Source organism: Jaculus jaculus, chromosome 10, assembly GCF_020740685.1.
Source record: "Jaculus jaculus isolate mJacJac1 chromosome 10, mJacJac1.mat.Y.cur, whole genome shotgun sequence".
NCBI lineage: Eukaryota > Metazoa > Chordata > Mammalia > Rodentia > Dipodidae > Jaculus > Jaculus jaculus.
This window is the reverse complement of record NC_059111.1, coordinates 63,941,903-63,966,812: the sequence shown is the minus strand read 5'-3', so window position 1 is coordinate 63,966,812 and position 24,910 is coordinate 63,941,903. Positions and strand designations below refer to the sequence as shown.

General features: G+C 35.6%; 1 protein-coding gene across 11 annotated transcripts in view; it reads left to right on the top strand.

Moving 5' to 3' along the window:
• Sgce (sarcoglycan epsilon) overlaps window positions 1-24,910 on the top strand; it is a 71,632-nt gene that overhangs the window by 24,052 nt on the left and 22,670 nt on the right. For 9 of the 11 annotated variants that reach the window (XM_045160821.1, XM_045160820.1, XM_045160822.1 and 6 more), the window contains 4 exons: window positions 2,830-2,952; window positions 4,650-4,807; window positions 8,874-8,946; window positions 14,146-14,344. In XM_045160821.1, coding sequence (XP_045016756.1) covers window positions 2,830-2,952; window positions 4,650-4,807; window positions 8,874-8,946; window positions 14,146-14,344 — 553 coding nt within the window. The remainder of the gene's footprint in view (window positions 1-2,829; window positions 2,953-4,649; window positions 4,808-8,873; window positions 8,947-14,145; window positions 14,345-24,910) is intronic. The other 2 variants (XM_045160826.1, XM_045160824.1) reach the window with 1 other exon arrangement.

Here is a 24,910-nt window from a genome sequence, read left to right as displayed (position 1 = left end):
ACACATGAATAAAAAAATGTATGTGGCATTTTGAAATGTAGGAGGGCTGTGCTAGATTGTGACTTACCTCTGTACATCACAGAAATGTGTTTTTATGGAGGCAGATTCTGAGCTGTTGTATGCTATTCCTTGAGGTGAGGTGATAAGGAGTGGCAGGTAACCTTTAATGGGTTCATATTAGGCCCCATGATGGATAGACAGAAAATAGATTCATTTCGATAGTATTTAATATGAGCAGTCTTCCTTTGCTTTACAAGCTAGCTGCATCTAGCACTTTATAGTAGGAAAAACTAAGGGCAGCTCTTCAGGATGTAAGCTGAGGGTGGTAATCCATAAAGTGTTACACCTTAACTATCATATACATTTCATCCATGAGCGTGAATCCTGTGTCTCCCTCTACAGTGCTTTCTTAGAATGCATTCAATCATTCTGTATTTATTGACGTGTTCAAACATGCTCAATATTCTTGTAAGTGCTAAAAGTGACAAGATAAATAAAACTTAGTACTGTGCACTTCAAAATGGTTTTCATCTATAGAAAGAACAAATTAAGTTCATTCAGAAGAGTTGCATTAAGTTGATTCAAAGTATTTATGCTTTGGATGTAGGGAATTTGAACACCGTTAGTTCAGAGTAAAATACCTTTTCAGTGGGAGTTGGACACTCCCTGTGAGTTGACTCTTTTTCTTCCCAGTTTTGCTTTCCTTTGAAATAAACAATGACTAGCACCATGGGCTCAATTCACTCCCATGAATAAGTCCCACAACATCCCATTATTGTACCTTGCATATTTCCATTGCCAAATGTCTGGCTTCCCTGTCTCTGAGTTGTAGAAACCTACTAGTACTTTAAGAACCATAGTGAGTCTTCCAGTCTTCTCCAACTTGTTCCTCCTGTTCTTCAAGCTATTGCTAAGGCAACTTGTACCTTGGACAGTTTACCTAGTTGGGCAGATGTAGTATGAATGCAGGGGCTGGGTTTCTTTTGTTGTGCCGTTCCCTATATCACCTAATATTTAGGACACATTGTGGTATTGAATTGGGTAAAAATATCCCAATTCTCATGTTTACTAGGTTTCCATAATCCAGTCATTGTTATTTGGAATAGGGTCATTCTCACAAGTAAACAAATAGTCCTTGAGTAGGTGTTGGGCACTAGAAATGCCAGGGGAAGACTACTTCTGAGTGTTCGTGCCAAACACGTGAGGAAAAACTTCTCTACATATACCTGCTTCAACCTATCTTGTAGCTTCCTTCTTCTTGTTTTTTAAACTTATGTAGCATTTCTTGTTTGTTTTGAGAAAGGAGCTCACTCTGTAGCCCAGGCGGGCCTTGAATTCACAACAGTCCTCCAGCTTTAGCCTATTAAGTGGTGGGATTACAGGCATGAGTCCCAAACTTGTCTCTTATATGTCTTTGACATTGTGCTTTTAGTAATCAAGTTACGGATATATGAAGCTACAAGCCAAATATTTTGGTTCAGTTTGCCTTTTTTTTTGTTTTGGCAGTTATCCAAAGAATGATAGGGAGAAGTTTTTATGAAAATAGAAACATTTCATAGGAATTTTTTTTTCATAGTGAATATTTGCCTGCCAGTGATCTGTTAGATACAGCTTTTAGTAAGTTGTGAGCTTGTTGTGAGCAGTTCCTAAAGTTAATTAAGCACATTTACAAATCTATCAATAACTAGGAAGAAGAATTGGCCTGACAAGGTTTATCTGTCTAAAAGTTGCAGCTACAAGCCAATCATGAAGGTAGAAATCCAGAGGTGACAAGAGTAATGGTAGAACTGTGTGGGTAGAGATCGTGACATCAGAGCAAAACAATAGACAGACACTAATCAGACCAATTTATCCATTTTAATGTACTCATTATCTTGTGTCTTGTGAATCATGGAATGGTTCTCTTGTTTTTAAAACAAGTATTTACACTGAATCAAAGTATATGATTATTATTTATTTTAAATGCAGCATAATAAACTTCTTGAGTTATTAGATATCAAGATGAAGGGAAATGAAATATAGAAATTGTTGTAGGATATATATGAGAAATATATAGAAAAACTCCAAGTGCACTGTTTAAGTATATGTGAGTTTTTTTATATATTCTAATGATATTATATAGTCTGATTTGCTTTATCTAGAAAATAAATAGTACAATATAGGTTCTTATCATTGAAAAATTATACTCTGTACTTGCTTTTAAGAAAGGAAAGAGCCAAAACTATACTAATTATTAAGTTTCTCAGTTTTTATTTATTTTGTTAGTAGTAATTTATTTAATTTAAGTTATTTATTTGTGAGGGAAAGAACGTGCATGTGTGTGTGTGAGAGAGAGAGTGAGAGCAAGTGAGAGAGGAAGAGACAGAGAATGGGCACACTAGGGGCTCCAGCTACTGCAAAAGAAATTCAGACGCATGTGCTACCTTCTGCATCTGGCTTATGTGGGTACTGGGGAATCAAACCTGGGTCCTTAGGCTTTATAGGGAAGTTCCTTAACTGCATCTCTCCAGCCTTGTTGGTAATAATTCTAAGAAAAAAAAATATCAAAATTGGATTTATATGTTCACTGTTTAATAATAATTAAAATATTAAATGTATGTAATTTTATTCACATAATATTGTTAAATGTTCTAAATGTAGCCAAAGGTTTTCCCATGCTTTTTCCTAAAAAATATTTCCCTTTAAAACAAATATTTATTAACAGTTCTCTTTCATGTTGCTTCAGTTTTCTCAGGAGCTATGAATAGTGGAAACCTTCTATATGGCCTAGGCTGAACTATTTGAGACCTGTCTCATCATTGTTTCTTATTTTTTCCCCTTTACTTTCAGTGTACACTATTTTCTCAAAGGTGCACTCTGACCGGAATGTATACCCATCTGCAGGTGTTCTCTTTGTTCATGTTTTGGAAAGGGAGTATTTTAAGGGCGAGTTTCCACCTTATCCAAAACCTGGTAGGTTCTTTGCATGTGTTGGGGACAGGAGTAAATAACTTACTACATTTTTTGTTTAGTGTGTATGTGGTATATAATCAACTACAATTAACATTATTTAAAATAATCTGGATGGAAAATTGGTTGTTGTAGCACATTTCTAATTTTAAGATAAGTTTTAGTATAAAAGGAAAGAATTCATCTTGGATTTTAAAGACTGCACCTTTTTGGATTCTCAGTCTTAACACTCTCACTCATGACAAATGATCTACCTGTAGACCCATAGAAGTAATTACAGCTATACCGTTATGATTTTTTATACTAAGAATTATATTCTTACATAGTACGTTGATTTTTTAAAAACCATGTTGTTGAAGAGAATTAAATATGGTATTAAGTAAGAGTTCCTTTTAAAAGATTTTATATTATGAGATAATTTCATAAGACTTCATAAGAATATAATGGAGATTAATTTTTCCTTCAAAGTAATAACAATTATTAAGTCTTATTTAATTCACTTTGGTTTAAATGTTATTTTGAATTATCACAAGTGCCATATCGTTAATGAAGATATAGAAGGCATAGTAAGAGAAAACATTAAGTTATAACTCTTAAGTAACACATTAAATGAATTCTGAGAATTATATTTTGGAAGAACATATATTTAATATTAGAATTAATGTAGATTTTTATGGATTACTTGGTGACTAGCATATCCAAAAGTATTAACTTGTAATGGACATGTTCTTTGTAGTTTTCAAGAAAAAAAAATGGGGCTGGAGAGATGACTCAGTGGTTAAGGCACTTGCCTGCAAAGCCTAACAACCATGGTTTAATTCTCCAGTACCCATATAAAGCACATATATCTGGAGTTCATATGCAGTGGCTAGAGGCTCTGGCATGCACCTATTCTTTTTCTCAAGTAAATAAATTTATAAAAATATTTCAAGAAAAAAAGTAGTGTTATTATCAGCTGTCTTAAAAAGTGTTTTCTTATGAGACATGGCATGTTTACAAAACTACATGAGCAAAGTTTTCGAACAGGAGCTCTTCTGTTTGAGACAAAAACATGTAGTTAAAAGCATGCTTTTTGCAATCTCCAAGGACTAAATACTAGTTTCATAACAATACAAAAATGGAGAAATTGCTTAATATGGAGAATTGCATTACTTCTTGGCCTTTGGCTATGATCAAATCAAGAATTACATATTTCATCAGTAAAAGTAGGCTAAGAGTAATACTACTTTCATATGTATGTTTGAAAATCATTCAAGACCTTGCTTGGGGAGCATGTGAATATAGGGCCAGGCCCATGGTCAGCAAGCTTTCTCTGCTTAATGCTCATTATTAGTTATAGTCATTACAATGCATTTTTTTTTTAAACCTTACCTACATTTTTTTACAGTTATATTGCTCTTGTTTGGGTGCTGGAGAGATAGCTTAGCAGTTAAGCACTTGCCTGTGAAGCCTAAGGACCCCGGTTCAAGGCTTGGTTCCCCAGGACCCACATTAGCCAGATGCACAAGGGGGTGCATGCATCTGTAGTTCGTTTGTAGTAGCTGGAGGCCCTGGCACACCCATTCTCTCTCTTTCTCTCTCTCTCTGTTGCTCTCAAATAAATAAATTAAAAAATGTGACAAAACGTTTTCATTGAAACTATAAAAGCAACATGTGTGAAAATAACTGATTTATGTCTTAATCCTGTGCTTCTTATCTAGGTGAGATTAGTAATGATCCCATAACATTTAACACAAATTTAATGGGTTACCCAGACCGGCCAGGATGGCTTCGATACATCCAAAGGACACCGTATAGTGATGGTGTTCTATATGGGTCACCAACAGCTGAAAATGTGGGGAAGCCAACTATCATTGAGGTAATTAATTTCAAAATAAACATGCATACATATTTGTAATTTGATTGTTAATATTGAAGTTAAATTATGTGGCAGCAATTTTTAAGATTTTATACACAGAAACATACTCATTAATATTTAAAAATGTGACATTTATTTCTGTTCATCTATAAATTTTGTTTGCACACTTTACATTAAAATGATAGATGAGTGGAAAATAACATTGAAAAAATATATTATTGTAATATAAATTATATTTTAAAAATAAATACAAACAAAAGCTTATTTAGTGTATATTTTAAGTCATATTTTATATTCATTGAAGTCTTTTCTCAGACATCTTATGTGCCAAATGTTGTGAAAGGTGACTAATGTTAGGAAGATGAGTGACAGGTGAGTTCTTCCATGTTTTATAGTCTAGGGGTTAGAACACTGGATTAGAAACACATAATTAGCCAACACTGTAATAGCTTCTATAATAAGTTGCTCAGGAATTCACTTCACACAGTAAAGGGAGCCTTTCTTGGACAGAGGAAATAGTACATCAAAGTCTTGTAAGCAGGGGGTAAAGATATAGTTCAATGGTGGAAAACTTGCCTAGCAGGTGCAGCGCCCTGGATTTTATCCACAGTATTGCTATAAAATGGCTGTCTAAAAAATTATATGGTCTCAGAGAAATATACATGCATCTAGAGGATAGGGTGCAAGCCAGTGGACAAATGATGGGAACCAGAGTTACCAATGTTTCTGGGAAACAGTGCTTGAGTACCCTATAAATTGTTTATTCTAGAAGTCATGGTGGCATTATAATTTTTTTAGTAGTACCTCATAGCATACCTGGAAGATGTTAGAAAGTAAAAACCCACAGTAACAGTAGTGTTAGTATTTTGATAGAAATTATTACTTTGTAAAAAAGACCATATAAAAGGTAAATGTTTGGGGCTGGCCATGGTGGTACATGCCTTTAGTCCCAACACTCTGGAGATAGTGGTAGGAGAATAGTTGTGAGTTTGAGGCCAGCCAGGGCCTACAAGGTGAGGTCCTGGTTAATCTGGGTTAAAGTGAGACCCTACCTTGAAATAAAAACAAATTGATGCTTTACTGCTTATAAGTTATCAAAAAATTAGCCAGGCATGGTGGCACATGCCTTTCATCCCAGCACTCAGAAGGCGGAGATAGGAGGATTGCTATGAGTTCAAGGCCACCCTGAGACTACATAGTGAATTCCTGGTCAGCCTGAGCTAGAGTGAGACCCTACCTTAAAAAACAAAAACAAAACATTTAGAACTGTATGACAGGAATTGTAGGACTGCTTCCATGAACTAGGCCCAGGAACTTACTAGCAGGAACTAGGAAAACAGTAAAGGAATTGATAAGAGAATTGCCAAGAGCTTGTTCAAGTCCCAGGAATATATTTTCTATTCTATCATCTATACATATTTAGGTGAGCATATATTTTGAGTTTTTTTCCCAAAGTTTCAGTGTGCTCTGGCTATGATGATTCCATGTTAGCCAAGAGGAGAAAAGTTTTGCATTTTTATTGAACTCTGCATGTTCTTGATTTTTTTTCACTGATTTCTGTCTATAAATCTGTTTCCATAAGGCAATATAGACAAAGATATAACTCTGCAGACATAGAACTTGAGCTATTGTCAAGTGAATTTCTAAAATATTTAGTAAAAGTGATAAGAAAACTAGTAAATTACTATATTATCAGACTAAAGCATATAAACATTAATTATTTTCATAGTTACAGAGAAAGTATTTAATAAATTAACTGCTATCTGTTATTTTCTTTTATATCTCTCTCTTTTTATTTCTGTCTCTCTCTCTCTCCCACTGAGCTATATGCTCAGCTACACTATCTAGTCTTGATAAGAAAAAATAGCTCTTATTAAACTAGGAATAGATGTGACCTTCCATAACCTCATAGGCTTTTCCAAAAAGAATAGCAAATATCATTGTCAGTGGGGAAACATTAGAGAAATTTCATTTAAATTCAGGAACAAAACAAGAATGACCTTCACCACCATGTTTATTACAGAATGTATTGGAAGTCATAACTAGTGAAGGGAAATCAAATCTCTGAGGATTTGAAAGAAAGAAATTGAACAGTCAATAGTATAAAGTCTGTGGACTATTAAAAATCTTAGTAAATGCTACCAGTGAGCTGTAGAATAAATACAAAAACTGTTACATTTTTAAACATGAATAACAAGTACTGGGGAAATAAATATTTCACAGAAGCATATGTTTTTAATAGAAACAAAAACTATAAATGACCAAGGGTAGATATATAAGGAAGTATTCAAGGTCTGTATGGAGAAACCTACTGACTCATTCAATAGCTATTTATTCCAGAACTTGGATTTTAGTCATATAAATAGACCATGCATTATTTTAGAAATATAGAACCAAAAATTAAGCACCCCCTCACTTCTTGAAGATCTTCACATCTTTTCAGTAAGTAAAATTTGAGGTTATTACAGTACTTAAACATCTTATTAGAAGTGATGAAAATACCACATTCTAGTATAGCTGTTAAAATGAAGCAAAATATGAATTCAGATAATAAAATTCTTCCTCTTAATATAAATATTCTTCACTTCTTCCTGTAGCCTGTGATTTTAAAAAAGAAATGTATTAGAGTTTATGAAACTTACAATAATGAAATTTGTGATAAATAGGAAAAGTTAGCCATAAAATATTATTAATTTTAAAATACCTAATATCTTTTCTGAGCTGAAGCTTTGCAATATAGCACGTGGGAAAATACTAATACATTTTTATCCATTGAAAATATGATGATTTGTTGAGGATAAACTTTTTTATTAGCACATATTAATTGTATCAAATAATGGGTGCAGGCAAACTTTAAATCATGAAGATTTTCCAAATGAAACCTTTTTTGTATCATTTCATTTGCTCCATTAGAAACAACTTTTCCTTTGTTTTATTAGCCAATTTTAATGTTAGCATTTAATGTGAGCCTAACCAATCATGTGTCTAGCAGCAAGGAAATGGTAAACCCAATGGAAATTTGACAAGTTGTGGAGAGAGAAATTCTTTTAATTTTGTGGAATAAATTTTGTCAAAGATTTAGAATTATTTATTTAAAAATTCTAATTATTACTGTTCTAACTCTCAATGTTTCTAATGATTGTAACTTATTTCTTTTGGCACATATATGTGACATATAAAAAAATCTGTGATACTTTCAACTATCACATGAATTTCCTAGTAGCTAGAGCCAGTTTTATCCTATTTTTTTGTCTCAATGTCTTCTATAGCTGTGATCATTGCCAGGTGGCATTGCAGGGAGTCTAAGACTTTGACATATCCTTTGTGCTTTTTTTTTATATAGGTATTATAGATGTGTTTAAACTATTCATATCTTTTGTAAAGTTAAGTACACCTTGACTTTTGAAGTCATATCCTGCTATTGGCCTTGCTTTCATTGATTGTTTTCAGGGCTGTTTCTGAGTGGACATAGATATAAATTCATTGGCTTTGTAACTGTTTACTAATATTTGACCCTGTAAAGGTCTTGATCTGGCTGTAGGAGCATCCCATAAGCTTTACAACACAATGATCCTTACTGTTTTGCTCATCATGAGATATAGTCTCCATAGGTTATTTTATGACATTTTGGCTTATTGTTGTGTTGTGCAGTGCTAAATGCAAACAACATAGAGATGTGCTTGGTTTGAAGTGTATTTTTCATTATAATTTTTAAATTCCATTGCACAGCTGTTTAGGTTTTTGAAATCTTAGAACATTGCCTGCAAGTAATTCTTAATGGCTTTTTTTTTTGTTACTAATGAGGCCTTTGTATTGACATCTGTAGCAGTGGCCTTCTGTAAAATGTCTTTTTGTATTTCACTTTTTGTTTTAGCATGTTGAATAGACCTAACTGCTTATTTTCCTACAATATTGCTTAAAGCACAAAGTACCTTGTTGCTCAGAGAATAAGCAACAAACAGTGAAAATGGAAAGACTAACAATTTGTTTTCATTTTTGTCCTTAATGAATTTCATTTTACAAGGAACATTTCACAGTTTTAAACTTTATTTTCCTTTTCTAATAGATAACTGCCTACAATAGACGTACCTTTGAGACTGCAAGGCATAATTTGATAATTAATATAATGTCAGCAGAAGGTAGGTATGAGAAATATGTTGATGATCTTTTGTTTAGAAGTATTTCATTTTGTTTTATAACTGTATGAAGTATAATTATGAATTATAAAGCACCACATGCCTCATACAATCAATGAGATAGTAAAATGTAGCAAAGAAGACTAAGTGATGTATAACTTTGTATAAGATACTATGGAGGCTAGGAAGATGGCTCAGTAGTTAAAAGGTACTTGCTTGCAAAGTTTGCTGGCTTGAGGTTCACTTCCCCAGCATCCACATATAGCCAGATGTATGACTTGACACAAATGTCTGAATTGGTTTGCAGTGGCAAGAGACCCTGGTACCTCAATATTTATTCATTAATTCATTTAATAATTTGCTTATTCTATCACTTATTCATTCATTCTCTCAAATAAATATATTTTTTTAACTCCTGTGGTGTGCAGGGGTGAAGAGCCAAGGCGAGCTGTGATGCTCTGCTTCCTTCTTCAAGCTTTGCTTTCATCATCAGTAGGATAGATGAAGACTCACTTATTTTTAAATATGTAAATTAATCCTTCAAGTATGCTTAACCCATATTACAGAGTATACATTGAGTAGTAATTCGTTAGATTTATTATTTAATTTTAGTGATACTATAGATAGATAGCATACCATGCCTGTGACTTGGAGTAGAAAACCAGTTAATCATATGTTGGTCATTAGAGCCCATTAATAGTTTAGGGGAACATGCTCAAATCACAATTTGTAGAAAAGGTTTTGAAGTATATGGACAATGAAAATATCCTGAAAATTAAAAACTTAAATGTTTTGGCTCTATTTTGGTAATGGACTAAAACCATCATAGTTATATTTAAAAATGGTGGGATAATCTCTATTAATATCAGTTATGAAAGTGACAAAAGAGGAGCCACTTTCCCTTGAGTAATAATAAAACAAGTATGCATTTTTGCTTGTGTACTAGTACAAAAGCAAGAAAGAAGTGAATATTATACAAGAAATTAATAGTTTGAAATTTATAGTAACTCAGTAAAGGCTGGGTAAAAATTTGCCAAATCTTTACAAAAGAAAGCAATTTCTGTAACTTTTATAATACATACATAGAAAAATTGCTTGAAAAAATGAATTAATGGGATTTTTTTCTAGGTGTTTTAGCAGTATCAACTGCAGACAACTATGCCAGTTAAAGGTAGGAGGATTACCACGAATCTGAGGCCATCCTGAGACTATATAGTGAAATCTAGGTCAGCCTGAGCTAGACTGAAACCTTATCTCAAAAAAAAAAAAAAAGTTAAAATAGTTAAATGTCCTTCACATATAAAAAGCAAGTCCAAGGACTGGTTCTGCGGGTCTGGCAAAAGCATCCCTTATCCACGATCATTCTCCAGGAGTATTCATGATCAGGGAGACTCTTGGTCTTGACAGAAATTGACATTGGATTGCATCCAATACGAGTCCTGTAGAAAGGGAAACCCTAAATAAGCAGAAACATTGCTAAATTTCCTGTTGGGAATTCATTGTTGGAGTTACAGTTACATAGCAGTAGCTTTGGACCAGTGGGCCTCACAGTTACGTTCTGAAGGGACTCAAGATATGAAAGTCCCTATAAACTGGAAGATATGTCTATGCCTTACCTTCCTCTTTCTTCAGTCTGTTCTCTGCTGTGGAAAACAAGTACTCAGGACTTCTTGATTGGTGTTACTGACAAATGGGAGCCCTTGTTTAGGCAGTTATTGATGGAAGACTGCTAGATAGCTAAAGGGTTAAACGTTGGTGTCAGTAGTTGTTAGGGGGTTTGGGAGCTGTGCTAGTGAGGAAGGAGGAATAGAAGCATGTGGAAACCTCCACTTTGACATTAGGCAGAGCTGCTCCACTTTTTTTTTATGTAGGGTTCAGTGACCCAAAAGTGTTTGAAAACCACTGAACTAAGGTCATGCATTTGTCCTTGTTCATCTAGACAGAATTTATATGGACTCCAGGATGAACATCTTTGAGCATGGCCTTCACTCCTGGTTTGTCTAGGATGAGGTTTAGAAAATGAAATAACAAAGTTGTAAATCAAGCTAATCACACTCCATTCGACTCCCTGCCCAGCTGTCTCCTACTCTGAGTGACCTAATGGGAAATTTGTCATGTAGACTCACCAGCATGGTGCTTGGGAGAGTCCGTAAAGCATTTCTCTAAATTGGGTTTAGCGCCTCAGAGGCGTGCCACTGGTCTTTTGGCCTACTGTTCTCTTGGCTTCTGTGATTTCCTAATACAGCAAAGCACAGGATTTCCCCCAGCATTAGAAAGCTGCTATGACTCATCCCAGGGAGGCCTGGCAGCCACTTTTGGCTCACTAGACTGCAGGCAGTGGCATAGCCCAGAGCCTCAGAGGGATGTGGGAATCACAGGCCTCCAAATCAGTCTCAGAAAGAGAACCCTGAAGCCTGGGCCATGTGGGTCATAAAAAGACACACAAGTTTTCCAAAAGGAGCTCTGATAAGAGAAGAAAAAAATATTTTTTGGAAAATTGACATTGTATGGAATGAATCATTATAGACTTCTCACATACCCCAAAACTACTTTTGCGACTTGAATTCAGAAGTGTTATACAATTTCTCACTAAGAAACTCCTTTTCATGGTTCATCTGCCTATTCCTAGATATGGGGGAAAATGTCACATAGTTAAGCTACTGTTTATCTTTTGAGAGAGAAAATACATTTGCATGGACAGGAATTTTTTTTGCCTGAAAGAGAATAAATCTGTCATATTTTAGAAGACTACAAATGAGCTGTACATTAAATAAATAAGCAGGTTTAAATGACTGCAGGAGATATGGAAAGAACTTCTGTGGCTGGGACCTTGCAGAACACCATTGTTAGGAAGGGATGAGTAACGACCCATTAGGCAACTGTTGAAGACTCTGAAGCCAGAGTTCCTTCTCTGACCTCATCTCTGGCCCTCACTGTCCTTTACTATCAAAGAGCCTTCAAAGAACGAGGTCCCCAAGATTGCAGGAACTTATTTCATCATTTGATTTTTTTTTCCTTTATTAAACAGGTGTAGAAAACTTTTAAAAAATCATGAATTTAGTTGAAGTAAATTAGAGGGTATACATGGCACAATTGCAGACTTATTTATTTGAGAGAGAGAGAAAGAGACAGAGAAAGGCAGATAGAGAGAATAGGCACGCCAGGGCCTCCAGCTGCTGCAAATGAACTCCAGGTACATGTGCTACCTTGTGCATCTGGCATTCTGTGGGTACTAGGGAATTGAACCTGGGTCATTTGGCTTTGCCAGGAAGTGCCTTAACTGCTAAGCCATCTCTCAAGCCCCCATTTGCAGACCTATTTAGAGTCCAGAAATATTTTCTTGTTCTTTTAAAGAATTCAGGTAACCAACCTTTTCATATTGTGAGCTAAACTTTTAATATCTTAGTTTTTACAATGTGTTAAGAACTCACTTTATAGTCTCCGTTAGCTTTGAGAAAAATCATAATGTAAATTCAAATTATTATATGTTCTTGTACTCCTTTAAAGGTAAGCTTCCTACATTCAAAGTATAGGGAAAAAATACAAGCACTTACTCAATTTCCATTATAAGAATTCAATGTTACGTCACTTAATTCCTAGTTTAACTTCATAGTAAATATTTTGAAAACTAACTCATATTTTTATAGTAATAATAATAAAGCTTCCTTTTTAATCTTGGCAGAATAATTATAATATATTAAAAACTACTAGAAACTTAAGTCACACTTGAGAAACTGAAATGTTTTTATATTTCTTTAGTGTTTCTTATATCCAGAGTCTGAATTTTGCACTATGTTGGTTTAAAGTATAAATATAAATTTTGAAATATTTCTTTTTTGTTGTTGTTGTTTTTGAGACAGGGTATCACTCCAGCTCAGGCTGATCTGGAACTCTAGCTCCAGGCTGGCCTCACACTCAAGGTGATACTCTTACCTCTGCCTCTCAAGTGCTGGAATTGAAGGTGTACACAACTATGCCTGGCTTAAAATATTTGTTTGTTTGTTTATTTATTTATTTACTTTCAAGGAGAGAAAAAAGAGAGAGAATGAATGAGAATGAATGCAAGGCTTCTTGCCACTGCAAATGAACTCCAAATGCATGCGCCGCTTCATGCATCTGGTTTTACTTGGGTTCCAGAGAATCAAACCTAGGCTGTTAGACTTTGCATACAAGTGCCTTTAATTGCTGAGCCATCTCTTGGGCTTCAAATTTGGAAATCTGTTAAGGAGAATTTCAGTGAAATTTTTGGTGAAAAAAAGATAAACAAAGCACTAGTAATGGAATTACATGAGAAATGTATAACTTTTCTAAAATATTTGATATACAACTGATCAAAATTGAATTGATACAAATTTTAGAATCCTTATTGGATAACCAATGTTTAGTGTAAAAAATGTTAGCATCTTCAAAACAATATTAGTGATATTACAAATTAAAAATAGACCCTTCCTTTCTCTTTCTTCCTATCAAACCATATAATTTGAATTGTTCACATGAGCTGTATATTTTATATCAAATTCTATCTGGTACACAGTGTTTTGGATATATCATCTCCTACAGAACAAGCCTTGTTTTTTTCAGTTGTCTTTCAATATCTACCAAGAATTGGTTCCTAGGTCCCTTTGGGTACCACAATCTGAGCCTGCTTAAGTCCCTTATATACAGTGACAAAATATTTGTGGTATTTACATATGACACACATATATTTTCCTATACTTTAAAATTTAAGTCATCTTGCTGGGCGTGATGGCGCATGCCTTTAATCCCAGCACTCGGGAGGCAGAGGTAGGAGGATTGCCATGAGTTCGAGGCCACCCTGAGACTACATAGTAAATTCCAGGTCAGCCTGAGCCAGAGTGAGACCAGACCTCGAAAAACCAAACAAACAAACAAAAATTTAAGTCATCTCTAGATTACTGACAGCACCCAATACAATGTAAATGTTATATAAATTCTTACATTATTTAGGAATGATGATGAGGAAAAAAGTAGCTATTTAATATAGGCATAATTAAAAATATTTCTTATATACAGTTTATGTAATCTGAGGATACAGAACTCATGATTCTGGATTACCTATTGTATTTTATATTGTTCCTTCTAGAATTATGACAGAATTCAACAATCTCAAATTGTTCTTTTGTTAGCCTTTTAAAGGACTATTTCATTAAAGATATGTATAACCTTTTCCACCAAAACTAGAATTCCCATTGCCATATCAAGCAGAATTCTTCATTAGAAATATGAATGTGGAAGAAATGTTGGCCAGTGAGGTTCTTGGAGACTTTCTGGGGGCTGTGAAAAATGTGTGGCAGCCTGAGCGCCTCAATGCTATCAACATCACTTCAGCCCTAGACAGGGGCGGCAGGGTGCCACTGCCCATTAACGACATGAAGGAGGGGTAAGTAGACTCTTATCTTGTTGCCTTACATATGGATTTCTGAGTATGGTGATATTTTTATCAAACGTATTATGTATGGAAGATAGCCTCTTGCATTTTTTTCTTTTTAATAATAACTAGATATTATGAAGATAGGAGCACACAGCAATTTTATATATTGACAAAGAGGTCATGTCAGTGGTTCTTTGAATCTCAAGTCCCAGGTCCTGTGAAAGCTAGTTGTAGATCAGAATCAGTATCATAAATTACAGCACTAAGCCCTGTGAACCTTTACACAGAAGCTGCTTGTTCAGGGCCATGCATTTCAAAGGAAATGGATGCCCCAGTTCTCAGCTGTAGAAGGACTCACTACTGTTGGAACTTTATTCTAGGAAACTATTTCTTTGCCTTTGACATTCTTTCCACCATGTGTCAGTGACTGATGGCTGACATGGATTTGAAACCCATTCCTCTAACACTGGAGCCTAAAGCTTGGCCTTGTCACTCACAGGCTGGGTGACGCTGGCCAAATGCGGAACCCCTCTGCGCTTTATCTCTTTTCTTTTCCAGTGGGTGTCTTTTTTTTTCTCTCTCTCCCTCCTCCCTCCCGCTCTCTCTCTCTCTCAGTTGTATAATGACTAAATGAGATAGTGCATTTGAAAGAAACTTGTTGATTTTTAGGCAGTACAAAATGTGTCCTGTATCCTTCTAGAAGTCAAGGAAGCACTTCTGTTGGATTATTTGAAATTGGTAGTCACAATAACAAGCCAAACTTTCATCTTTAATTTCTAATCGGTAGGTTGATGTAGAATTGCTTTCCCCAAATCCTATGAAATGGCCATGTGGAATGTAATTCTTCCTGTTTCAATAATCCTGGGAACACTTTTATGCAGGTGATATCTAGCATTAACGAGGATACCTGGATTAGAGAGAATTAGATTTCAGGGCAGCTTTAAAGGAGAACTTGGTTGGAAATAACAAAAAAGATCAGAACTACACATAAATGAAGTCTGAGGGAGTTGGTGAAAGGGGGATAGGGAAAATCAGTGGCCTGTAACATTCAACTTAAATTTTTCAGAATTAAGTTTTATCTTGTATGTTATAGCAATGGATTTTGAAGTCAGTCAGGCACATGCAGCACTGCTCTGAGGGAAATGGTTGGTTTATCTCTTGTCTCTGAACTGCTTGGTTTTCTATATGAAAACATAACTCTGTAGCTTATACTTTTACTATAGAGTTGCAATGTGGATCTCTTTCCTGCTGAGTAATTTAAAAAAGCAGAGCCATGCAACCAGGTGAATTGTGGTGGTGGTGGGGAGGAACCTTCCTAAAAACATTCTTTCGATGCTGAGCTCTGTAAGTGGTTTTCCTAATATGTTCCAAGATGACTGTTACAACAACAACAAAAAAGAGTTGGAAGAAACAGCATGGATACCAAGCATAAGTAGCTATGCTATCTCTGGGCTTGCTTCTTCTCCAATCAGTAGCACACGCCCCAGTTTTATAAGTTGAACTAACCTAAATTGAACTTGCAACAAAACCAAGCTCTGACCTAAGGCAGACTTTCCCATCTATGTACAGTCCAAGAATGACCAAGAAAACATTATTTAAAATGTAGATAGGCTACTGGTCTCAGATACCCCCTACAGAGTCTGATTCTTTGGCCCCGGGGTAGGCCTGATGAGCATGTGACTCTAAATTAAGAACAGAATTTTGGTCCTCCAAGTACTTGTTGAGAGTTCAATCATTAGCTGACTGACCCCCAACACCTGCTAGAGGGCAGCATATGCCATCAACTATTTGACAGAGCCAGTCCTCTGGCATTTATTTAGACTTGTCTCAGATCCCTTCCCAACTTGAAATGCTTTCCATGAGTTTTAATTTAATGTTAAGCCTTAACCTTTGCAACATATTCAGAGAAGTCTTTTTATAATAGTGTTTCTATAAATTGTATCCAGTGCCAACTCTATTACTCCAGTATCCTTATACAAGTCCCAGTGAAATAAGATCCTACTTAAGTTATAATTTTAGAAGAAAAGTTTGTCTCATAGAATGGTTTTTCATGCTTTCTTTAGTTGTCCTTTAAAATAAATATTAAAAACCTTTTATATTGCCACACTGTCTTAAGTTTTATAAGCAAATCCATGCTTCTCTCACTTAGTGCCTTTCTTTCTCTTCAGTGTATGAAATGGTTTTAATTCACTCAATATCCTTTTTGCCTTTATTTTTTTCATTTTAAAACTTAAAAATGAAATACTGAAATAGTCAAGTTATTGCATACCTTGCTTTTCTGCAAGTTTAGTGAAAAAAAATTGTATGCTTCAGATGTATCATTAGGCACCTAATAAATGTTTTCTGTTTACTTCTTAGCATAAGTCTTGCTTCTCAATTTAAAGAACAAGAAATAAAAATCTCTGTGAAATGATTTATCTGTCCTCGTGGTAGCTACAGTCCATTTGACACGTATGCTGATATAACAGAAGTGGCTTATAGCAGCTCTCAGGAGCAAACCCTTATAGTCAGTCTACTGTATACCCTTCCACACCACAAAGTCACATTAAATGTCAGTCGTGAAGAGGCCGCTGTACAGCATCCTTGCATCATTCTTCATGAGCATTTTCACATCTCTGTAGAACTTGCTGACAGCTTTCCAACTTCTCCTAAATCAAAGAGAAAACAATTATAAAGATTTACTCCAAAGTGAGTAAGCTTCTGCAAAGGAAGGCTGAGCCCTCTGAAAAGATTCATTTTCACTTGCCAGACTTCTAACCCCTAGGCAACTGTGCTGTCTCTGGGCATGGACTTGGTGTTGCTTTTGTTTCTGTCACTGAGCCAGAGACTAAGGGCTCATGGATGTATTTAGCCTGGGATAAAGCTGGTGGAAAGAAGAGAAGGTTCATATTTCATGTTAGGCATGTTGTAGCTGCCAACCATGGGTGAGTGATGTGGTGTAAATGGTGTCTATGAGGGAATGATGGGGTGTGAGGATTAAAGAATATGCTCACTTTTCATAAGAGCTTGACAAAGCTTCCACTACACTATTTCCTCTGGTGAACAAAGCGTATGCATCTAGCCTCAATCAACAACAGGGAATCCTCCTCATTTATTCTCTGTACCATGTATAAAATACTCCCTCTAACTGTCTCATCATTGCTTATCTCAAAACGCTTAGTGAGAAGTCACCCTTGAGAAAGAGCAAGTAAGTTAACAGCTGCTAAATACTGTGGTGAAGGAAAGTCTGATTTTGGGCCAAGGTGTTGGGTTTGGAAATTGTCATTATCTTTTGATAACTTGTAGGACTATCTTTAATTCTTTTTTAAAAATATTTTTATTTATTTATTTATTTGAGAGCACATGCGAGAGTGAGGAAGTAGCAGAGAGAAAGACAGAATGGGCACGCCAGGGCCTCCAGCCACTGCAAACAAATTCCAGATGCATGCACTCCCTTGTGCATCTGGCTTACGTGGGTCCTGGGGAATCGAACCAGAGTCCTTAGTCTTCACAAGCAAATGCCTTAACCACTAAGCCATTTCCCCAGCCCATATCTTTAATTCTTAAATAATATGCTTCCCATATTTTAGATGCAAATAGTCTTTTCAACATATGAAATTGTGGTATGAGACAGAAACTTTTGAAAATGCTTTTAAGACAAAACCCAGAAATTTGTATCAACCATTTTTATAAGAATAACAAAAATAAAGGCAATAAACTACATATTTAATAACTATCCTAAATGCTTTCATTTCTTTCTCCTAATTTAACATTTAGTAATTTTAGTAGTATGTACCTATGTATGGAGGGCAGAGGACAATATCTGGCATTGATCCTCACATCCACTGTGTTTCAGGCAGAGTCTTGTCACTCAACCACTGCATATGCTGGGCAAGCTGGTGTGTCAGTGTTTTGGGTATTTTATCCTCCTCTGCCTTGCACTTGTCATACCACACTAGAATTATGCTTGTGTTATGGTATCTGGCTTTACATGGGTTCTGCGGATCCAAATGCAGACATTCATGCTTGCACGGTAAGCACTTTGTCCTCTGAGTCTTCTCCCCAACTCTGACATTAAGTAGCTTTATGGGAGTACATTGTGTTAGTCTTGGGAGCATGGTGATTTTAAAAATGTGATCTGTGCTCACAGTTTCCTAAGAACCAGGCAAGTAATCAAATGATTAAACTTAGTGTTGTGAGTTATACCATTGAGAAATTCACAGAGGACTCCTTACTCAGTTCATGCCTATGGATAGAAAAGACTCAGAGGAAGTGAAGCTTCATCTGAGTTGAAAACATGAAGACAAATAGACCTGCTAAGGAAATGGGAAAAGGGGATCCAAGGGATAGATACTGCTCTGGCAAAAATCCTTTAGGAATAAGAGGGCATGGTGGATTTGAAAACCTACAGTCTGCTCTTAGTCAGGTGTTTTCTGCCAGCAATGCAAACCTGACTTTAGCAGATACATTTGAAACTTTGAAAACGTGTGGTAAGAACCAAAAGGGAAAGATCATCCTGAGCTTTACTTCATAAAGATTTAGATGTCTGATTACTAAAAAGGTAATTAAAATAAAACCAGTATAAAGAGTATCTCCTCCCCAAATAAAGCATAGAGTTGCCACAATGATATATGGTCTCATACAAAATTATATCTTAAAAAGAGCCAATGTGGGCCCAAAGTTGCTTATTCTGTAAGTGAAGCAACAAAAATACTATGATATTGGAACCCTGTTTTTAAATAGTATGTGGTTGGGCTGGAGAGATGGCTTAGCGGTTAAGCGCTTGCCTGAGAAGCCTACGGACCCCGGTTCAAGGCTCAATTCCCCAGGACCCACGTTAGCCAGATGCACAAGGGGGCGCACGCGTCTGGAGTTCGTTTGCAGTGGCTGGAGGCCCTGGCGCGCCCATTCTCTCTCTCTCTCTATCTGCCTCTTTCTCTCTCTGTCACTCTCAAATAAATAAATAAAAATATTAAAAAAATAGTATGTGGTTATTCATTTGTTCACTTGTTCGTTCATTCATTCATTCATCTGGCTTCCCCACAACAATAGTAAAGACTGAGCATAAAGACATTTAAGGGTCTGTTGCTTTGCCCCCATGGAAGGTGATGGGGACTACAGTTGTAACAGCGAGATGGAACCAAGTGACCCATGTGTGTGAGAGTTACTTCAGGGTAACTGTCAGCAACTGATGATGGATTGATTGATTCTGAGAGAGAGAAGGTGAGGAGTTAGAAAAGTTAGTGCTTGAGTTCATGCCTTCAGCATCTGGGAATGCCAATCACTAGGCAGAAGAAGATAGAAGGAGGAGCAGGTGGAGGTGGGGTGTGTGAAGATGAGCTTAGTTCAGAATATTTTAAGTTTAAGAAGTTTTTAGATTATCCAAGTAGAGTTGACAGTAATTTGGTAGAGTGTGTCAACTGTCATAAAAGTGTTTCCCCATCTAGGCACCACTTTTAAGATAGGAACATTAAAAAATATACACAGAGATAGTCTTCACACCATTATTGATAACATCAAAAAATTGGAAGCAGCTGCATGTCCAATTCTGAGATAATGGCTGAATAAATTATGGACACTTAAATAGTTTTGTTGCCAGGGCTAATAGATGGTTCAGTGGTTAAGGCATTTGCCTGGGAAGCCTAATGACCTGGGTTCAATTTCCTAGTACCCATGTAAAGCCAGGTGTATAAGGTGGTGCATGTATCTGGAATTAGTGTACAGTGGCTGGAGGTCCTGGTGCACCTATTCTGTCTGTCTGTCCTCTCTCTCTCTTCCTGCAAATATTTAAAAATTTTATTGCTATAAAACTATAATTATAAAGGCTGCAGTATGGAAAAGGCTTATGATGCATTAAGTGGAGGGAGGAAGATCCAAAATTATATTTTAGAGATGATTGCAATTAAGTTAAAATATGTGCACTTGAAGAACATTCTGCAAGGTACACTGGAAAATGAAAATATTTATCTTGGTAATATAAATGAGTTCTGTTTTTGTATACCAAGTGTTCTTTAATGTTTTTATATTGCTTTTATAATTTAAGAGAGAAAAACACCAAGTACCAAACTTCTTATGCTTATTTATGTTATCTTTAAACGAATTAATTTAAAAGCTTACTGATTATAAATGTTGTCATGTTTAAGCAAGTGGACTATTCAAGTAATAAGAAACATCCATTTTTCTCTATATTTACAAATATATTTCACAATTACTAAGAGTAATATATGGTGTTGACCATCCAGTTAATAAAGGGATATAAATTGCTTTTCTGTGAAGCCTAAAAGCAGCAACTTTTTAAATGGAGTATGTTTATATTCACCAGATATTTACTTTTCCAGTGATTTCTTTTGTTTTGAATTTTTAGTTTAATCTTTAGCTTAGTCTTTTATTTATTGTTTCTTTCTTGAAACCATACTTTTTTTTCCAAATGTTCTTTCAAATGATGCTTGAAGGAAAGAAGTGAATCTGTGTAATTGTATTCAGAAACAGTTGTCTCGGGCTCGGTCATGACTTCGTATGCACATCTACATAGCTAAAATTTCAATTTATTTTGCTTCTGAAGTCATCAGCTTTGAGCTGGGCATGGTAGCTCATGCCTGTAATTCTAGTACTCAGGATATGTACATTCTGAGTGAGGCTGAGACAGAAGGATTGCTCTGACTTTGAGGCAAGTCTGGGCTACAAAGCTAAACTTTGTCTAAAAAAAAAAAAAACTCCACAAAAATAAATAACAGCTTTTTAAAGCATTTTTTTGTTCATTTTTTATTTATTTGAGAGTGACAGACACAGAGAGAAAGACAGGTAGAGGGAGAGAGAGAATGGGCGCGCCAGGGCTTCCAGCCTCTGCAAACGAACTCCAGACGCGTGCGCCCCCTTGTGCATCTGGCTAACGTGGGACCTGGGGAACCGAGCCTCGAACCGGGGTCCTTAGGCTTCACAGGCAAGCGCTTAACCACTAAGCCATCTCTCCAGCCCAATAACAGCTTTTTAAAGATGGAATCTCCATGTCATGCAATTCACCTATTTAGAATGTATAATTCCATGCTACTATAATGAATTTTAAGACATTTCCTTTGTCTCAAAATTCCCCACTCCTACCCCTGTATTCTTTAGCAGTTGTTAATGACCACTTCCCTTAGTCCTTGGTAAATACTGACTCAATTTGCTGTCTCTATACATTTGTCTGTTCTAGACATTTCATATAAATGATATCTTGCAGTATGTAGTCATTGAACTAGGTTTTTTTTGTAAATTATCATAATACTTTCAAGTTTCATTTATGTTTTAGGATAAAATATAAAACAGTCTTCTTGTAGCTGTCTAGAGTGATGTTCTAATCAGTCACTGTTCTACATTTTATCCATTCATCACTTCATAAGCTTTTGGGTTATTTCTACTTTTTGACTATTTAAAGTAATCCTGCACTGAACATTCATGTCCACATCTATTTTCTTTTCTCTAGGAATAACATTGGTAAGTCTGTATTTAACCTTATGAGAAATGGCTACACTGTGTTTCAAAGGACTCATACCATGTCATATTCCCAACAGAAGTGCAGGGAGGAAAGTTTTTATTTCTTTCCACCATTTTTAATTTTTTTTTTGTTTATTTTTATTTATTTATTTATGTGAGAGCAACAGATAAAGTGGCGAGGGAGAGAGGGTGAAAATGGGGGTGCCAGGGCCTCCAGCCACTGCCAATAAACTCCAGACGCATGCACCCCCTTGTGCATCTGGCTAACGTGGGTTCTGGGGAATTAGGCCTGGAACCAGGGTCCTTATGCTTCACAGGCAAGTGCTTAACTGCTGAGCCATCTCTCCAGCCCTCGTCTTTCTTTTTTGATATGTATCTTGTACTTTTGATTTTTCTTTTGCTAGTGGCCAGTGGTGTTCAATATCTTTTTATATACCTACTGGCCACCTGTGCATCTTCTTTGGAAATATGTCTGTTGAGATGCTTTACCATGTTTAATCAGGTTGTTTGACTTTGTAAGTTGGGCAAGCCCTTCACGTATTCTCGATGCAGCCCCTTATCAGATGTGTGATTTGTGGGTTATCTTCACATTCTTGTTCTTTGAAGCATGAAATGTTTTAGTTTTGATAAGGCTCATCTTATCTAGAATTTCCTGTCAGTTTCGGAGCTCTTGATGTCATAGTTTAGAAAACATTGCCCAATCCAAGGCCACAAAAGATTTGTGCCTGTTTTCTTCTGAGTTAATAGTTTCAGCTCTTGAATTTAAATTATCAATATATGTTCTTGCCAGTACTTGTTTGACAAATTATACCTTTAGTGTTGCCTTTAAAAAGTCATTTACTTTTATTTCTAGGTTATTTTCTGGGAATTTCACAGTTTTGTATCTTGTATTTAGGTTTGTGATCCACTTGGGCTTTTTGTTTGTGAAGAATGCAAAAATATATATGTAGATTTATTTTGATTTTCTTTTTGCATGTGTATATTCAGTTTTTCTAGTACCATTTGTTGAAGATATTAATTTACTTTAAAGTATTGTTTTTGCTTCTATGTCACATCAATTAACTACATTTAAGTGGGTCTATTTTTATTTCTGGGCCCTCTCTATTCTGTTCCATCAATTTATCTGTCTGTTATTTTGCTATTATTCCATTATTTGCTTTGTGTAACTTTACATTAAGTCTTGTGATGAATTAGTACCAGCTCTTAAACTTTGTTCTCAAGTTTCAGTGTTGTGTTGGACATTCTGGATCCTTTGCTTTTCCATGTAGACTCTAGAGTTAGGTTGTCACTATCCATAAAACAAGCCACAGGGCTTTTAGTTGGAATTGTACTATCTACAGATCAACTTAGAAGGAACTCTTATCTTAACAGTAGTGGTCTGTCTAGTCTTGACTATGAAAATTCTCTCCATTTATTTTGTTTTTTTGATTTCTTCCAGTAGAGTTTTGTTTCATATATATATAAGTATATATATATATATATATATATATATATATATATATATATATTTAAATTTTATTAACTTATTTGCAAGCAGAGAAAACAGAGAAGCAAAGAGGGAATGGGCACATCCCCAACACCAGATATATGCACCACTTTGTGCATCTGGCTTTATGTGGCTACTGGGGAATCAAACCCTGGTCATTAGGATTTGAAGGCAAGCACCTTAACTGCTGAGCCATCCATCTCTCCAGTACTTGTTTATATTTCTTTTACATATTTTACTAAGTTTATGTTAAGTTCCTATTTATTTGCTTCTCATGTAAATAGTATAGTGTATTTTTTTAAAATCCCATCTGTGCTGGCATACAAAATGATTAACTTTTAATATTAACCTTTGCATTCTGCAAATTTATTACAATGAGTTACTAGTTCTAAAGCCCTTTTTTTTCAACTTTGGGTATTATCATCTGTGAACAGAAACATTTTTATTTTTCCTTTGAAATCTGTGATCTTTTATTCTTTTTCTTTTCTTCTGTATTAGGTAAGACTTCCAATAGAATGTTGAAAAGTAGCAGTGAAAGGACATATCCTATTTTTCCTTGAGGTTTTCACCATTAAATATAATTTTGGCTGTAAGTTTCTTATTTTTGATAATCTATGTTAAATTGATGATGTTCCCATCCATTCTTACTGAGATTTTATCATTCATAGATGTAAGTTTTTGTCAAAAATTTAATTTTTTTAAACCTACAGCTTTTATTAGCTTTTTAACCTTTATTTATTTTTTAAATTTTTATTATTTTTTTGCATATGGGTTTAGTGTTGTGGTATGTGGCATGGTGTGTGTGTGTGTGTGTGTGTGTGTGTGTGTGTGTGTGTGTGCAGATGTATGCAGTGTGTGGAAGCTGGACTTGTCGTTCTATACCATTCTTCCACTTGCTTCCTTAAGAGTCTCTCAATGACCCTCGAGCTGCCATTTTGGGTCAAATGGGGACCATCAAGTCCTGTTGGTTCTCCTGTTTCTGCTCACCAAAGTCTGGGGTTACAGGTGTGTATGACAGCTTCCAGCTTTTTACATAGGAGTTGAGGATTAAACTCAAGCCATCACAGGCAGCTTGTGCCTTCATACTTGTGTGGCAAGCGCTCTTGCCGGCTGAGCCATTTCCCTAGCCCCTTAAATGCTTTTTCTTCATCATTGATAAGAGCATGTGATTTTTCTTTTGTAGGCCATTGATGTGAAAAGTATATTAATTTATTTGCACATGCTGTCATGAATAACTGGGAAAAATCCTACTTGGTCATCATTTATAATTTGTTTATGCATTATCCAATTCAGTTTGCTAAGTTTTTTTGTTTTCTTGTTTTGTTTTCAGATTTGGTGCAGGACCTCACTGTGTAGCACAGGCTGGCCTTGAACTCCTGGTTGTCCTGACTCAGCTTCCCAAGTTTCAAGGTTACAAGAATGGTACAGCAGTATTCTTGTGCTTCCTGCCTTCTGAGTGAGATTGTAGAGAATTAGCATAATTTCCTTCTTAGCAGTTTGGGAAAACCCAAATATGTGGGTCTCCTGCTTTCTGTTTTGAGGGTGAATTATTGGTTGTCAAGTGTGTGCGGGTGCATGTGTGTAGAGTTGTGCATGAAGAGTGTGTATTTTGACATTATTAATTGAAGTAGTCTATA